Source organism: Heteronotia binoei, chromosome 8 (assembly GCF_032191835.1).
Source record: "Heteronotia binoei isolate CCM8104 ecotype False Entrance Well chromosome 8, APGP_CSIRO_Hbin_v1, whole genome shotgun sequence".
Taxonomy (NCBI): Eukaryota; Metazoa; Chordata; class Lepidosauria; order Squamata; family Gekkonidae; genus Heteronotia; species Heteronotia binoei.
The window spans coordinates 104,415,494-104,433,523 of record NC_083230.1 but is presented as its reverse complement, the minus strand read 5'-3'; the positions used below and the strand labels follow the sequence as shown (position 1 = coordinate 104,433,523).

Genomic DNA, 18,030 nt, shown 5'->3' with positions numbered 1-18,030 from the left:
ACCATGTAGTCTGCAATGATACTTGCCTTTAGCCATATTATAAAAATATATATTTTTTTAAATTTTCCATAATATTTAAATATTTCTCAGCATACTACCTTTTTGTGAGTTCTTCTGCATGCATCTTATACTTGTATATCTGGCTCTTTTTTCCTATGAACAACATATCTGTTTTAGATTTAATTTTATTTTTATTATCAGTTTACCTCTCCAATTTATCTGGATTGTTTAACAATGCTTTGTCTATTCTCTAAAGCATCTATAGTACCATCTGCAAATTTCATGTGGCAGAAGCATATCTCTGAACTATGACTAGCTCCTAAAGGCATCTTAATTTAATAGTTCTTTCCTGTTTTGGTGTCAATATGTTAATTAATTCACTCTATTAGGAATTTTTGTCCATACTAGAGGAAATCAGATATCCCCCTCAGTCTTTCCTAGAGTTGCTGATGCCAGCTCAGTTTACAGAGACAGATCTACCTGACTATCCTGGCATGTGGACTTTGCCACCTTTTATTGAGGAAAGAAACTGTGCAAAGGAGTGGAAATCTGGATAAAAATTCCCAGTGCCAGAAAGCAAGATGCTCTTCCCATCTCAAGTCATTGTCGTGCATGTTAAGGGGAGTGCAGAAAAAGGAAAGTGAACACAAGATATGCAAAATCAGTCAACGTTCAACCTGTCAGTGGGTTACAGAATAGTTACTTAACACCAGGTACACTTTGTTCATTGTACAAATTAAAAAAAATAATGAAAAAAATTTAGAATCCCATTTGCCCCAACCACACGTAAAAAAGCACTTAAAAGTTCAAAGGTAAAGCTTGGCACACTCCAAATACGAAATGATTTACTTTACATGCAGCAAAATATGCAAGAATTGTTATTTTCCCCTTAAACAAACTTAATTCATTATATTCGCTTGGCACAATTGCAATTCATTTTAAAAAAATAGTTCAAAAATACTGAAACTGACCTGAATTCAAGTATTACGGTTTCTTCAACAGAAACATTATCAATGCAATAAAACATCACACGGAATATATTGAAACGTAGCTCCTTCTCACTTTTTTTGTATGTTTAATCCCCTTGGGTTTTTTTCTATACAATTTTAATGCCAACACAATTCACAAATTGTATTCAAAATCAATATTATTGCATTGTTTTTGCATATCTTGTGGAACAGAAAATGCAAAGAGTTACTGATTCCCCTTTCAGAAGCAGAGACAGTGGGTTTTTTTGTTTTTGTTTTTTTTGCACTCAAATGACCCCAGATACAGTTCTCCTGCAGTTATAACCAGGAAGTGAAGAACTGTATGCACTTACACACTTTCAGGCGTGCATTCGCTCTCTCACTCAGTCCTGCTCACTCGCTCACTCACCCGTAAATAACCTAGCATTAAAAAGAATCCAAATCGATCATTCATATGTGCAAGACTATATCAAGTGCATTGCCTACTATCTTTAAATTATAAAACAACAACAAAAAAGGAGTTTCCCATTATTTCAAATAAAATTACAAATTCTGGTGTACATAATGGTTGGCAAAACTCTTCTAATATCATTATTAGCTTCTACCAAATTTCAATGGAGGAAAACAAAATTTTAAATAGTACAACGTAATCAAACCAATTTTAAACATTTGCAAAGGTGAAAAATTAAAATAAAATAAAAGGTATGTGATTACAAAACTTTTTGTAAACACTTCCTTTACCCCTCTCCCTCAAAAAATAAAATACAATAAAACAAAAGTATTCAAAAATAAAAATTGGAACATGCTTTCAAGAAAATATCAAACGGCAAAAACAAGGAGAGATCTACATAAGCCCATCACCACCTCTCTTCGAAATGGGCGGGTTGCCTGAACTCCGATTTGGCAGAGCTGGTTTCCTGCTCTTTGAGCAGCTGGCCCAGCAGACTGCCTGAGCTCTGATTGGTTGGCAGGAAGACTGCCTGAGCTCTGATTGGTTGGCAGAGAAAACTGCCTGGGAGTCTCTGCATTTCTATCAACAAACATCTGCAATATTGCCACCTGCATCTCCTGTACCCTTAGAGCTTCTGCTTCCTCCTCCTCAGCAAAGTGCAGGGATCCACAGCAGAAGTCTACTATTCCACTTGCAGATCAAAAGGGCCTTGGCTTTATGGAGACGTTGAGGCTCATACAGAATATGTGCAAAATGATTTTTTTGTACAAGCAAAGTTGAAAGACACCCGTTTGATGCAGTGTCCTTTTGACTAAAGTCATCCGCAGGAAGCTGAGGTTTTCCTTCATATTCAGGAAGCAGCCGTTGTTCCTTGTGCAGGGACTGAAAGGAGGAGGGTGCTCACTCTCCTCTTTCTCCTTCATGGACACATGCTGGGGTTGTATATTCACTCTTGAAAAGCTCTTTTACACCACCCAACTCTGCGACTCGTCCCAACAGAAACGAATGAAGAACGCTGTTCTGGTTACTCCAGGTCACGAGAACAGTGAGGCACTTCTGAAACAAACCCATTAGGAACATTGAAACAAATTAAAAAACCAGCATTACTTTCAGCCTTGGCAACTACAGGCTGCTGATATAAATCCTGCTGTCCTTAGACTCCTCTTGACTTTTTTTACAATCTGGGTTCTGGGCTGCTGCTTCTTCCTCTCCCATACAGTCCTGCCCTGAGTCCCTGCAGTTAACAAAAGGCAAGAGTTTGCCATTGGGGCTTGGCTTGCTGTTACCATTGAGAATATTGTCTGCAGCATTCTCCATTTCTTCTATCGTCAATTCACAGGCATCCGCTAACTCTTGGGTCGTGACCTCAATGAACTTTGGATCTTGAGCAAACTGCACCAGTCCTTCGGAAATCAAGACCTTTAAGGAGCCAGGAGATCAGATGGGGGAAAAAGGGTGGAAATTGATATTAGCATCACTTGTTATAGCCAGGGACAAAACAAGATCAGTGAAGTTCCCTTAGCAGTAACAGTAGGTGCGATCAGATGAACAGTTTGGCCTGCTATAGCTGCCCTTCCCCTCCAGATTAAGTGGGCATGATCACACGAGCACACCTGGCCCCTATGCCCCACTTCTTTGTACCTTCCACTAAAATGACTGCCACGTGGGTTAAATAGCCACCATCTGATTCAAGTGGCTTCCCCGGTGAAGTGCTTCCATGGCGGGTTCCCAGCCATCTGATCACCCTGACTTGCCATCGAAATACGAGTGATATGCTTGTTCCATTCCATTTCCAGCATGTCTTCCCCACCCCCACTCTGACGCGTTCTTCAGTGCCCCCATGGAACCAACCAGGAGCGCTTGTGCACTTGTCTGCTTCTGTGCACACATAGCAAGAATTTGGAAAGAAAACACCCAACCCAACTGTGGGCCCGTGTTTATGGCGTGTTAGTGATGTGGATGACCAACCATGGGCCTGCAGTGCTGTGATGCTGGCTTAGCAGCGGCTGTCTGATCAATGCAAAGTAGGGCAAAATCAAGCGGCCTTTTAAAAGCCGAGATCCTGCTACAGCAACCTTCTTGTCTGATTACACCCAATGTGTATGAGTGTGGTGGTGGTTTTGTGCTTTACCATAAAATTACCATCATCTTTCATCCTTTTCCTTAACACCCCCCCCCCCCCGGGATAGTCATACTGGTTAGAGGACTCTTATTTTGATCCTTTTACTTCCTGTCTTCTGTCCTTTAGTTCCTGACAATTGTCCTTTAGAAATGCCCCATATCCACTACCCTTACAAATGCAATTTTATGATTATATGTCTGCCAAGGCAACACATAGTTCTGCACTTAAAATCAGTACTTCTCCCTCAATGCCATTAACACATTCTAACCAATCTCCTAGCTTCAGAACAGACAATGTAGTTTACTTAATAGCCCTAACAATATTAAACCACTTTGTTGCATACTGTAATTATTGCTATAGATGGTAGCCGATAAAGCTATTGCTTTAGGGAATTTTCTAGTTAAAGCAATCCTAGTTTGGGAAGAAGGGGCTACAATAGCAGGAAAATTAAGAAACCATGGGTGCAATAGAGTTGTTGTAGCATGGTGAAGTATACTACAACATAGAAAGTCCCAAGTTTAAATCTTACCTCTGCCATGAATGCACTAGTTGGCCTAAGTCAAGCCACTCTATCAGGCTTATCTGTAATATGTGGATAATTATACTTACCTTAAATGGTTGTTGCAAGGAGTCCCATGAGATGATGAATGTGAAACCATTTGAATAATTGATGATGCCATACTATTTTGTTAAATATGCATTTTCACAATCCCATCTTTGTACTGGGATTACTATAATTGTCATTACTACTGTTAGCATTACAACTATTACTGACATCACATTTAAACTGTGGAATCCCTCCCCCAGGAGATTCATCTGTCTCCCTCTGTCATTGCTTTCTGTCAATCAGTGCAAGACTTTTTTTGTTTCATCTACAATATCTTAGTGAGCCTTCATGTTTGTTTTAATTGCTGTGTGTTCCCTTTAAGCTGAATTAGTGTGAGCTAGCTCACAGTTTTTTTACCCTCTGGCTCACACATTTTTGCCTTAGCTCAGGAAGGATAACCCCAAACTAATTTATGCAGTAGCCAAATCGCTCGCTCACAACTTTAATGCCAGTAGCTCACAAAGTAGAATTTTGGTTCACAAGACTCTGCAGCTCAGTGGGAGCATTTAAGTAATTTTTTTAACAAGTTGATTTTTAAATGACTTTTTAAAAATATTCTCTGCCTTGAGGGCCCTAAATGGATGAAAAGCCAAAATGCAAACATTTTAAATAAATGCATACATAAAAACTCACCGCTTCTACAAGGCTGTTAGCGCTGCCATGAAATTGTCTCCTGCACTCTGTAGTCTGGCTGGGAACTGTGAGGGAGACTGGCCTCACTTTTCGAGTGCTGCTAGAGCGAGTGCCATCCGAATATAAGGAGCTGCCCTGTACTGATGGGAAGCTACTATTGAGTTTCTCATTAGATTCCTCTCCATCACTCTGTAAGGTTTTAATAGGCTGCTGTGGCCAGCTTTCTGTACATGGTGTAGTGAGGGGTGTGGCACATGATCGAGAGGCTCTCACAGGCGAATGGCGTCTTTGAAGAAGAGGACTCATACCTGTAACTGCTAGTGCCTATAAGGGAGAAACAGAAGATGGGAAATGACAGTGGCTTCAGGGTCAACATAATATGGAAGAGAAGTTGTTTGTTTGCTACGTACGTCTTAAGAGAAGAACACAGGTGTAGCTCTTTTTGAGAGAGAATTCTAGAGATATGTACCAATAACTGATAAAGCTTTGCTAGAGGCAGTCATTGAAATGCACCTTTAGAAAGATGGAACATGAAGCATGCCCCACCCTAAAGATTTCAACAGATGCAGATGTTCATATGTGTGGAGACAATCCTCAGGTATAATGGCCCTATACTATAGTATATAGGACATTGAAAGTAAATAACCAACGAACCTGGGAGCTAATTAACAGCCAGTGCAGCTGAGCAAAGACAGGTGCAGTTTTATGCAGGAGAATACAAGCAGGTATGCTCCTGGTGCCCATCTCCAGTTAGCAGATGTACACCAGATTACATATTGGCTTCAGTTTCCTAACCAACTTCAAATTTAATACTAAGCAGAGAGCAGTAGAGGTACTGCAACCATAAGATTAGAATAGCATGAGTGACAATGACATTTCCAGGAAAGAGCTGGACAGGATAATTGATACACTGGAACTTCTGACCATGACTGCCATCTGCTAACTAACTGGAGCTGTGTTCAGAATGCTACAGGTTCTCTAGCTCAGGGGTCCCCAACACCCAGGCTGTGGGCCAGTTTCCAAGTGGGCCGTGCAGCCGCCTGCCCACTCCCCGCGCAGCCTCATCGTCCCCCATTTATACCACTTTAAGGCCGGGGAAGGTGCCATGAAGTGCCTTCCAGGCCAACCTCCCCCGCCCCCTGCTGATCAGCTGATCCAACCAGTGGGGAAAACTGTGGCAGCGGCGGCAAGCACCACTGAAACAGCTGCACTGCCGGTTTTCCCGGCTGATTGGGTCAGCTGAGCGGCAGGGTGGGGAGGTCGGTATGGAAGGCGCTTCACCTTCCTTGGCCTTAAAGTGGTAAAAACAGGTGGCGGTGAGGCTGCGCGGGGGTGGGCAGCAAGGCTGCGGGGGGCGAGGCAGAGGAGGAAATGGGGGGGAGGAGGTGCCATGGGGCGGGCGGGGGGCAGCTGCCGGCTCTGGAGCCGTGGGGCTGGTCCCTCGGACTAAAAAGGTTGGGGGCCACTGCTCTAGCTGACCATTCAAGAGAAGTAACATCCCGTTGCTAGATGCTTAGTATAGAAGACATCTCACCTGCTGATGTACCAAATGCAAAGGTAGTACTGTCTTTTGTGGGCCTACTGCACTTGGATTTTTCTGTCTTTTTAGACATTCCAGGTGAAAGGATGCTCTTCGATCTGAAAAACCAAATGCACAGAAGTATGAGGGTGAAACGATAAAACAGGTTAGAAGACCTTCCCAGACCATAGACTGATGCCCTGTCTTTCACACTGGTCCAATGTGACATAATCTCCAGCCCTGGTTTGCCTCATACTGCTAATATAAGAACAATGCATTTGCAAGGAAAAATGGCTAAATGACAGGGAACATTCAGTTCTTTACTCACCTGCCCCATTTGCCTAGAAATGCCTCCCTGGTCTATATGATATTTTAGCCCATTCTTACAAGATACAAACAAAATATGTCCTTTAATAAATAAACAGCAATTGTTACAAAACAATCATAATCATAATGTGTCAAACACTCCTAACATCAATGAACTATTTGTGAGTACTTTCACTGAATAATCTAGTGGACTGATTAATTAGCATTACAACCCTAAACTGAATTACACCTTAGAAAGGTCTAACTCTTTAGGATGACACTGTACGCTATGGTTAGTAAACCCTTTAGCTTGGGTTACTATATCTCTTTTGTATTTACTGGTATTTTTAAAATTACTGTTTCCCCCATCTTTTTAGTTTATTGAAAGTAAGTATTGGTTGGACATCTATTGAGTTATTTATACCCCACCTTTCTCCACAATGGGGACCCAAAGTGGTTTAAATCATCCTCTGTTTTTTCCTCACAAAAGCCCTTGGGGTTGGCCAGGCTAAGGGTAATGGGAATTTGAATTTGAGCTTCCCAGACCATAGACTGATGGTCTTTCACACTGGTCCAATGTGACACTGACTATTTTATCTGCATTTCTAATATATTAATTCTGTGGACTTAATGAAGCTGCAAGATCTATATGTATGGTTTTCATATACTTTTTGACATTGGAATAAGTTATACTGTAGTTTCTGATGTATTGAATCACTGATGAAGACAATTTGTTAAACACTGTGCTTGGGCTTCTGCTTTAGCATATTAGCAGTATTTTACATGTTGTAATTATTATTGTTCTGCAATACTTATACCAATGCAGAAAACAAATATACCAATGCAGAAAAAATAGACAATCACCAACATTAGCAGATTAGCAGCAAGCCTTGTCAGGGGTAAATAATTAATGTCCTCTGGAATAAACAATTTTTGCATTGCATTAGAAGGCCAATAACAATGGGGTAAGGTAAACTTCTATGGGAAGGAAGTTTGTCTGGGGTAAGATATCTACATGGAAGAACCAATAGGTTCAAGATGGGTTAAGCATCTTCCCTGACAACTGTCCTTTAGAAATGCCCCATATCCACATTATCCTCACAAATGCAATTTTAGGATTATATGTCTGCCAAGGCAACATGTAGTTCTGCATTTAAAATCAGTTTAAAGATTCTGGGATAGAGGTCAGATTATCTTAATGCAGGGACAGATCTATTAGTGTAGCTATTGCTGAAGTGTCTGGACCAATGTTCCCTCTAAGCTGCAGAGTCTTGTGAGCAAAAATTCTACTTTGTGAGCTACTGGCATTAAAGTTGTGAGCTACTGCAACAATTATTGTGCTCTGGGGTCATCCTTCCTGAGCTAAGACAAAAATCTGTGATCTGGAGGCTAAAAATCTGTGAGCTAGCTCACGCTAACTCAGCTTAGAGGGAACGCTGGTCTGGACTGTACCATTTCATATCATAAATGATAGAATGTTTGTCTATTACAAAAAATGCATTCCACATAGAAAATGTGATGCTAGGGAGCAGATTTCTAGCTTCTCTATCTAGTCCTCTACAGGTAGGAACTTTTTTTTTAAAGGAAGGATTCATCATGTGTGTCCCCACCTGTAGTCTGAATTGGTACAGTCTAGACATTTGTATCTGTGAAAATTAGGCCAACCCTGCATTGAGCAAAGGTTTTTAATCAGTAGCAAGGCTAATCATCACTACAGATGCAGAGTATTTTTCAAATAATCACGTCAGATTGATAGACCCACAGTGTTCTCACCATCACACACAGTTTCAAAGCCATAGTAAAAATAAGTAGGCATATAAGCTCCTTAGTAGCTTTTTGAAGGAAGAAAATAAAGCACAAAAAGCAAATCTTGCAGAATTTAATGATATGTGCCAGGGCATGACATGCTAGGAATATTACTTAGTGATGAGGAACGCAAGAATCCCCGCTTTGGAGAGTGTCTGGTATCTTCCCCTTTGCTGTTTTCAGGAGGAGTTAGCTGTCTGTGTTCATCGTCTTGGTATGAGAGCCTATAATGGAAAAAGAGTCTTTTAAAACAAAGAGGTTTATATTAGCTAGCCCTGCCTTACAACTTGATCCCTGATTGGAGGGAAGGCATTGCTCCCCCCTCCCCTACCTGATAGAGTTTCTGTTACCAAGCTATCTATCCAAGAAAGACTTCTGTGAACTGAGTTCTCACCTTTTTCTTTAAATAACTGCTTGTGTGGGCTTGATTCAGATAGGGACTGCAGTGTGAGAAAAGGGGTTCAAGCCTTCCCTCACTGTGGTGTTTTCCCAGCCTGAAATGGCCCCAAGAAGCTTCAGTTGGGCCAAACATCCAGGTATCCATATCCATATCTGTGTGTTTCTCCAACAGGGCAAATATGAGATCTACAGAGCTGTTTCAGGTTGAGAAAATAGCATGTATATGAGGGCTGATTCTTCCCTTTCCTACAGCTACAGTCATGATCCAAATTGGATCCCATTGTGCATAAATTTAAAGTGGGAAAACCAACTGAAAACCCTGTTCCTTGAATTTCTAGATCAGGGGTGGCCAAACTGCAGCTTGGGAGCCATATGTGGTTCTTTCACATATATTGTGTGGCTCTTGAAGCCCCCACTGCCCCATCGGTTAGCTTGGAGAAGGCATTTAAAGTTAAAGTTGCTTTATTTCCCCTTTCCCGTCCCCCATCTATCCTTCCTTCCTTCCTTCCTTCCTTCCTTCCTTCCTTCCTTCCTTCCTTCCTTCCTTCCTTCCTTCCTTCCTTCCTTCCTTCCTTCCTTCCTTCCTTCCTTCCTTCCTTCCTTCCTTCCTTCCTCCCTCCCTCCCTCCCTCCCTCCCTCCCTCCCTCCCACATCTAACGTTCATGTCTTGCAGCTCTTAAACATCTGACGTTCATTCTATTTGGCTCTTATGTCAAGCAAGTTTGGCCACCCCTGTTCTAGATCATCTTTTAGTGTATAAGTAGAGGGCAAGTTTGCAACACTTTACTCCCCCCATATTAGTGAATGACAGCCATATGGAACAAAGTAAACCTGTCCCCTATGTATGGTGATTCCAGTATTTGTAGTTAGATGCAGGTTTTGCTCCCTCTGTTTTCCAGATAGCAGCCTATATTTTATCTCATAATAGGATGTCTTGATATAATATTGGATTGAAGCACATTTGCTTTCTTATTACAGGAATATGCATGCTCATGCACTTGGATTGAAGCACATTTGCTTTCTCATTATAGGGTTGTTACAGTATTCTATGCTAACCTGCTTATTTATGACTCCATGTGGTCACTATCAACCTATGTCTGCATTGCAGCTATTCCAAGCTTTGTGTAGGAGTATCCATAGCAAAATAATGTGGCACGTGATGTGACAGTATTTTCGATAGTACTAGTATGACTCAACACTTTCCAGAAGTCTGGACACTACTGGGCAAGTGAATTCACCTTACCAGACAAACAGTGAAGTCACACATCAAATTGAGTTATCCCTGTGATCCTTCAAGCCATGCACAGTCCAAAATAATGTATTGTAACTGTCAGAGTTTTTGACAATCACCCTGTTTTCAGTCTCAAGCAGATGGTGAAACCAGTAAGTTTACTGATGTGCTGAGAAGCTATTTATTTATTTACTTAGTTTATATCCTACCTTTTTCCTCAATGGAGACCAAAAGTGGTTTACACAGTTCCCCTTGTCTCCATTTTATCCTTGCAACCACCTTGTGAGATAGGTTAGGCTGAGGGTACATCATGACTGCCCCCAGGCCACCCAGTTAAGTTTTCAAGTTAGAGTGTGGATTCTAGCCTGAGTCTCCCCAGGTTTTATTGATGCACTGATAAGCTTTGTTGTTCCGTCACACAGTCGACTCCGACTCTCCACAACCCCATGGACAAAGTCACACCAGGCCCTCCTGTCTTCCACCATCCTCCGAAGTCTGCTGAAATTTGTGTGTTACATCAGTAACACTGTCCAGCCATCTCATCTTTTGCCGTCCCCTTCTTTTTTTGCCTTCGGTCTTTTCCAGCATCAGGATCTTCTCCAGTGAGTGCTCCCTTCTCATTTGGTGGCCAAATTTGAGTATTTGAGCTTCAGCATCTGACCTTCCAGGGAACAGTCAGGGTTGATTTCCCTTAGGACTGACTGATTTGATCTTCTTGCAGTCCAAGGGACTCTCAAGATTCTTCTCCAGCACCACAGCTCGAAAGCACCTATTCTTCTGCGCTCGGCCTTTCTTATGGTCCAGTTCTCACAGCCATACATTACTACTGGGAATACCATCGCTTTGACTATACGGACTTTTGTTGGCAGGGTGATGTCTCTACTTTTTATTATACTGCCCAGGTTCGCCATAGCTGTCCTCCCAAGGAGCAAACATATTTTGATTTCATGGCTACAGTCACCATCTGCAGTGATCTTGGAGCCCAGAAATGTGAAGTCTGTCACTACTTCCATGTCCTCCCCTTCTATTTGCCAAGTTGTGATGGGGCCAGATGCCATGATCTTAGTTTTTTTGATGTTGAGTTTTAAGCCTACTTTTGTGCTCTCCTCTTTCACCCTCAACAAGAGGTTCTTTAGGTCCTCTTCACTTTCTGCCATTAGAGTAGTTTCATCTGCATATCTGAGGTTGTTGATGTTTTTCCCGGCAATCTTAATTCCAGCTTGTGCTTCATTCAGGCCAGCATTCTGCATATGTACTTTATATTAAATAAGCAGGGTGACAATATACATCCCTGTTGAACTCCTTTTCTTATTCTAAACCAATCAGTTGTTCCATATCCTGTTCTGACAGTTGCTTCTTTATACAGGTTTCTCAGGAGGCATGTGAGGTGGTCTGGTACTTCCATCTCTTTAAGGACTTGCCACAGTTTGTTGTGATCCACACAATCAAAGGCTTTAGCATAGTCAATGAAGCAGAAATAGACGTTTTTCTGATACTCCCATGCTTTCTCCATAATCCATCAAATGTTGGCAATTTGATCCTCTACTTCTTCGAAACCCAGCTTGAACTTCTGTAGTTCCCGATCGACATACTGCTGAAGCCTAGCTTGTAGGATCTTTAACATGACCTTGCTGGCATGTGAAATGAGTGCAATGGTGCAGTAGTTTGAACGTTCCTTGGTATTACCCGTCTTTGGGATTGGAATATAAACTGACCTTTTCCAAGTCTGCGGTCACTGTTGTGTTTTCCAAATTTGTTGACATAATGTGTGCATCACTTTAACAGCATCATCTTTTAGGACTCTGAATAGCTCAACTGGGATACCATCATCTCCGCTCGCTTTGTTGTTAGTAATGTTTTCTAAAGCCCATTTGACTTCACACTCCAGGATGTCTGGCTCAAGGTCATTGATTTCACTGTGATGGTTGTCCGGGACATTGAAATCCTTCTTGTATAATTCTTCTGTGTATTCTTGCCACCTCTTCGTGATCTCTTCTGCTTCTGTTAGGTCCCTACCATTTTTTCCCTTTATCATGGCCATCTTTGCACGAAACGTTCCCTTGATTTCTCCAATTTTCTTGAACAGATTTCTTGTCCTTCCCATTCTATTATTTTTCTCTATTGCTTTGCATTGTTCCTTCAGGAAGGTCTCCTTATCTCTCCTTGGTGTTCTCTGGAAATCTGCATTCAGTTGGGTGAATCTTTCCTTTTCACCTTTGCCTTTCGCTTTCCTTCTTTCCTCAGCTATTTGTAAAGCCTCATCAGACAGCCACTTTGCTTTCTTGCATTTCTTTTTCTTTGGGATGGTGCTGATTGATGCCTTCTGTACAATGTCATGAACCTCCGTCCATAGTTCTTCAGGCACTCTATCAACTCTAGTTCCTTAAACCTATTCTTCACCTCCACTGTATAGTCACAAGGGATGTGATTAAGGTCAAACCTGAATGGCCTAATGGCTTCCCCAGTTTTCTTCAGTTTAAGCCTGAATTTTGCCATGAGTAGCTCATGATCTGAGCCGCAGTCAGCTCCAGGTCTTGTTTTTGCTGACTGTAAGGAGCTTCTCCATCTTTGATTGCAGAGTATATAATCAATCTGATTTCTCTGTTGCCCATCAGGTGATGTCCACGTGTAGAGTTGCCTTTTAGGTTGCTGGAAGAGGGTGTTCACTATGACCAGCTTGTTCTCTTGACAAAACTCTATTAGCCTTTGCCCGGCTTCATTTTGTTATCCAAGGCCAAACTTGTCAGCTGTTCCGGTCACCTTTTGACTTCCTACTTTGGCATTCCAGTCCCCTATGATGAGAAGGACAACTTTTTTTTGGTGTTAATTCTAGAAGGTGTTGTAGATCTTCATAGAACTGGTCCACTTCAGCCTCTTCTGCATCAGTGGTTGGGGCATAGACTTGGATTACTGTGATATTGAATGGTTTGCCTTGGATACGGACCGAGATCATTCTGTCATTTTTGAGATTGTATCCCATTACTGCCTCCCTCACTCTCTTGATAACTATAAAGGCCACACTATTTCTTCTAAGGAACTCTTGACCACAATAATAGATGTAGTGATCCTCTGAGTTAAATTCCTGTCCATTTTAGTTCACTGATTCGCAAGATGTCGATGTTCAGTCTTGCCATCTCTTGTCTGACCACATCTAGCTTACCTTGATTCATAGATCTACCCATACACATTGAGAGGGCTCTAAGAGCCACACATTGCACAAGTTTGGTCTGGATAGAAGTGAAGCCAGTGTAATCATAGCCTCATTCCTTGACTTTGAATTTGTTGAAGCTATGAGAAACACAAATACTTCCATCTCAACATTGCTTTGCTTCAGCACTGAAATACTCACATTTCGGGAGACAGCAGGCTTGGTTCACTGCAGTATTCCACTTCTTCATTCAGTTGCTCATCATACATTTCTTCTTCCTGAGAAGGCTCCTCCTCACAAACAATAGCCACCTGGCTGTCTCTAGAACAGGACCTAATGAACAAAAGGAAAATCACCGTTTAGAAGTTATGAGGAATATTTGGAGATGCTATAATGGATGCTGTATTCTGTATATAATAATGCTTTGCTTTGGGTCATAGGGAATCTCTGGAACACGATTATGCAGTGTTTAAACTGACAAAAAGATATTATGCTGTTCTTTCATATAGCCCCTTCAATGTGTAATGCTGAAGCTAATATGGGCATTTGGGGACTGGGGCAAAAGAAGCACTTTGAGCTTCATGTAACCCATGCCTGTGAAACTGCTGTCCCAGAAAAACTGACATCTCTTCTTGAAGGCACTCTGAAATGACAGCTATTTTAACCATAGCTGCAATATACAACACTGGTAACCTCTACAGTAGCACCCAGGAAAAACAAACTTGAGATATAAACCAAATGAACAATTAAATATCCCCTCACATTGTTATGTGGGAATTATGTAGCTATAAGATTTTTCTTGGTCACTGGTATAAAAAGATGTAACTAGCAATTACTTATCTACAGCAACGATCAACTGTATCTTATACCCATAAGCTAAAGCTGTCTCCTACTCATATTGCTTTATTTTGAATTAAAATGAAATGGTGCCACTCCTTTGTTGTACTAGATTATAACCATTCTTAGAAGAAGGGGGAAATCATCCTTGCAGGACTTTTTTTGTAGCAGGAACTCCTTTGCATATTAGGCCACATACCCCTGATGTAGCCAATCCTCCAAGAGCTTACAGTAGGCCCTGTAATAACAGCGCTGTAAGCTCTTGGAGGATTGGCTACATCATGGGGGTATAGCCTAATATGCAAAGGAGTTCCTGCTACAAAAAAAGCCCTGCATCCCTGTTAGGGCCACACTATGCTTTTTGTGAGAAATCTATGATTTATCTCCCAACAGAAACATGCTGCAGGAGGCCGTCACTTGGGTTTCCACATTGGGAGGAAATGTTTAATTCTTTTCCCCCAGTGCTTTTGCCTGATTAAAATTGTCCCAGTCCCAAGCTACTATTTGACCCTAGACGGAACAATGCAGTTACTTATTTTCAACTTCAAGGCAAAGAGCAATCTGGGTAAGACGGTGGGGCATGGATACTGATTGGGAAAACAACAGGGGGGAAATGATTAACTCCTTTCACCCATAACTACTGCACTGAACAAATATTATTTATTTATTTAGATATTTCTATGCCACCTCTTCAGAGTTCTGTTTGATGCTGCTTCCAATTAAAACAACACAAAAAGCACTGGGAAATACCTTCTGAATTAGTTAAAACAGGGTCCCCAGTGTGTTATCTGTGGGCATCGTGGTGCCTGCCAGCAACATTCTTGGCACCCACCAAATGTTTTTAAAAAGTGGGTGGGGGGTCAGGAGAGACCACAGGAGATCTGTTTGTTGTGCTGATTTAAAAGCTGGTTCAGCAACAGCTGCCACCACAACAGCACAAGGTTCTTCACTGTGTTACTGTGTGTATGCAAGAAAATATATTTTTAAAAATATGTTCACATAAAAAGGCCTGTTAATAATAATAATAATTGCAGATTTATACCCCACTCTTCTCTCTGAATCAGAGACTCGGAGTGGCTTACAATCTCCTTTATTTTCTTCCCCCACAACAGACACCCTGTGAGGTGGGTGGGGCTGAAAGAGCTTTCACAGAAAGAGCTGCACCTACAAGAGCTGCGGCTGACCCAAGGCCATTCCAGCAGCTGCAAGTGGAGGAGTGGGGAATCAAACCCGGTTCTCCCAGATAAGAGTCCACGCACTTAACCACTACACCAAACTGGCTCTCACTACACTAAACAGAGCTTCTGTCTGAAATGCTGGAAGAATTCTTATTAGAATTATGCATGACCTCATTCCATGACATTCTGTGATTGGTTCTGCCATCTGTGGCAGCCAGTTTTGTGGTTGTGCCCATGATTCTGCATCAGAATTCCAGAGGTTCCTGCAGGCTTTACAAGGTCAGGGATCCCTGAGTTAAAAGGTGACTGAAACACACTCTGGGTAACTAATACATGCTTGTAAATTTGCACCCTACATTAGAGCAAATTCTTCATTAGTCTGTCTAATAGACTGAAATGATTTCCCCCTCTTAACAGGCCTCAGTGCTGAGAAAAGAGCGGTTTAATGTTAACAATCTAATATTAACATAATCTAAGGATAATGCAGCAAGAAGCACCTACCGCCCCAGTGCTTCATAGTAATGTGTCCTAGTTCACAAGGCAGCATGGGAAAGAGAAGAAGACAGCATCAGAATTATAGATTACTATGAAAGGAGATAACAAATAAAGCAGATGTGATATATTGTTGAAGGCTTTCATGTCCGGAGTTCATTAGTTGTTGTAGATTTTCAGGGCTCTATGTCTTGGTCTTGGCACTGTGAGACCTAACGTTTCACCAGCAACTGTGAGTGGCATCCTCAGAGGTATAACCCAGAAAACTGGAGTTCTCTCTGGGTCACAATGACTAAACAGTTGTGATATTGGCATAGCAATGGAAAAACCCTGTTTAGACGGCACATGTTTATTGTCTCTTAAAAGACAGCATATTGTTTTGTCCAAACAAATTTTACTGCTATAGGCCAATTTAATTCTCAGCCTGAGGACAGCAATGGTTGCTGACCCCCTGATGCAGTGTCCAGAAATCTGGAATAGCAGCATTTTAATATGATGCCATTGGGGGTTGTATTGTAATCTGTTTTTAGTAAACTGGTTTTATTGGTTTAATGTATGTATTTTTCTTTGCTATTGTACATCTCCTAGAGCATGGCACTGGCTGGGATGGGTTAATTCATCAGTCATATAAATAACAATAATATGGATGTGAACTGATGTAAATTGCTATGAAACGCACCAAAAGTATACCCCAAAGAAGGGGAGGAAAACACATCAATAAACCTCTCTCTCTCTCTGTGTATATACACACACACATACTTTTGCGGCAAAAGTTTTGCCCAAAGCAATAGAATCATTCCCATCCATTACATACATCAATGTGAAAAACATGTGTTGAGACCTCAGAGGATCTGTACACAGTGGACATTTTTGAGTAAATATGCATAGTGTTGGGCCAACAGCCTCCTCTATCATGAGGAAACTTGCCCTTACCTGGATATCCCAGGCTAACCTGGGTTCATCAGATCTTGAAAGCTAAGCATGGTCAGCCCAGGTTAGTACTTGGATGGGAGACCTCCAAGGAAGTCCCAGGTTGCTATGCAGAGGCAGGCAATGGCAAACCACCTCTGTTCATCTGTTGCCTTGAAAATCAGCTGTGACTTGATGGCACTTTCCACCACCATATATGTATATGGTGGATTATGTGTCTAATAAGTTTTTACACATTTGTTCTATAACGATCCTATCGCAGTGGTTAAAATGTTGGACTAGGATCTGGGACACTCAAGTCTCTCATTTCCCCTTTGCCGTGGAATCCTACTGGGTGACCTTGGGCCAGTCTCTCTCTTTCTCTGCCTAACCTATCTCATAGTTACCGTAACGATAAAATGGAGATGGAGAAAATTATGTTATAAGCCATTTGGATCCTCCCTGGGAAGAAAATGGGGGTATATGGATACATAAAGAAAACAATGATGCTGTATGAATGATAAATATTAGGACTTCTGCTACCACCAACGCCCTTTACCTTCTGCAGCCAAGCTTCCACGGGGGTTCCCGGATTCGTGCAGAGGGTGACAAAGGAGTGCTGTGGCCTTCTACAGTGCTGACAGTGCTGGGATACCTTGGTGGGCTGGGGAAGCGGCTGAGGGCAGTGTTGTTGGCATTGTTGATGTTAGCATTGGAGCCTGATGAGGAGTAACTGCTTGGAGTGAAGGTGGAATCCACAAGCTTCTCATGGGAGGGGGATTCTGTGTCTCCCTGGTTGTTGCTAGATTTGTTGATGTGCAAAGGGCGCTGAGTGGTGAATGTCTGAGGAAATGAACTTCTTCCATCACTCTGGTAGTAGCTGACATGATTTCCAAACAGCCCACCAGCTCTCTGCGAGTAAAATAAAAAACATATTCTTAGTGAATGGAGCAACGGCCAATTCAAATTTGATTGTTTCCCGCACAAGAGTGTAGTGTTGTTTGAAGTGAAATATGGTTTATTTACAGCTGTTGCCTTACAATTAGGCTAAAAATATGGAATTCTGAATAACCACCCTTTAAAGTGCTTAATTAACTCATGTATAGAAACATTCATCAGAAAGAACACAAAAAAGCATGAAGGAGAGAAAACTGGGACATGGAGATTCAGAACTCCATTAGAGAATCCAGAACTCCAAATGCCTAGCCAAAAAGGTGTAAGACAGAGAAGATCTCATCCATTTCTTGTTGTACAGATCCTTGTTGAGCTGACAAGAAAGATGTATTTCTCTCTAAATCTCCTGGGACCTTCTACATGCCAAGCAAATGTTCTACCACTGAGCTACTGCCCCTCCCCAAACATTGGGTCTTCCTATATTTCTCTGTGATGCATTAGTATGACTTGCAATGGAAAGGTTCAAATCT

The 18,030-nt window shown here is 41.7% G+C and overlaps 1 protein-coding gene across 1 annotated transcript in view; it reads right to left on the bottom strand.

Moving 5' to 3' along the window:
• Nucleotides 1–652: 652 nt before the first annotated feature.
• Nucleotides 653–18,030, bottom strand: part of LOC132575754 (voltage-dependent L-type calcium channel subunit alpha-1C-like) — a 621,373-nt gene continuing 603,995 nt past the window's right edge. Inside the window, exons 42-48 of the mRNA XM_060244444.1 lie at nt 17,166–17,518; nt 15,707–15,733; nt 13,392–13,523; nt 8,527–8,636; nt 6,316–6,419; nt 4,782–5,105; nt 653–2,838 (exon numbers count right to left, since the gene is read on the bottom strand). Coding sequence (XP_060100427.1) covers nt 2,542–2,838; nt 4,782–5,105; nt 6,316–6,419; nt 8,527–8,636; nt 13,392–13,523; nt 15,707–15,733; nt 17,166–17,518 — 1,347 coding nt within the window. The 3' untranslated portion in view covers nt 653–2,541. The remainder of the gene's footprint in view (nt 2,839–4,781; nt 5,106–6,315; nt 6,420–8,526; nt 8,637–13,391; nt 13,524–15,706; nt 15,734–17,165; nt 17,519–18,030) is intronic.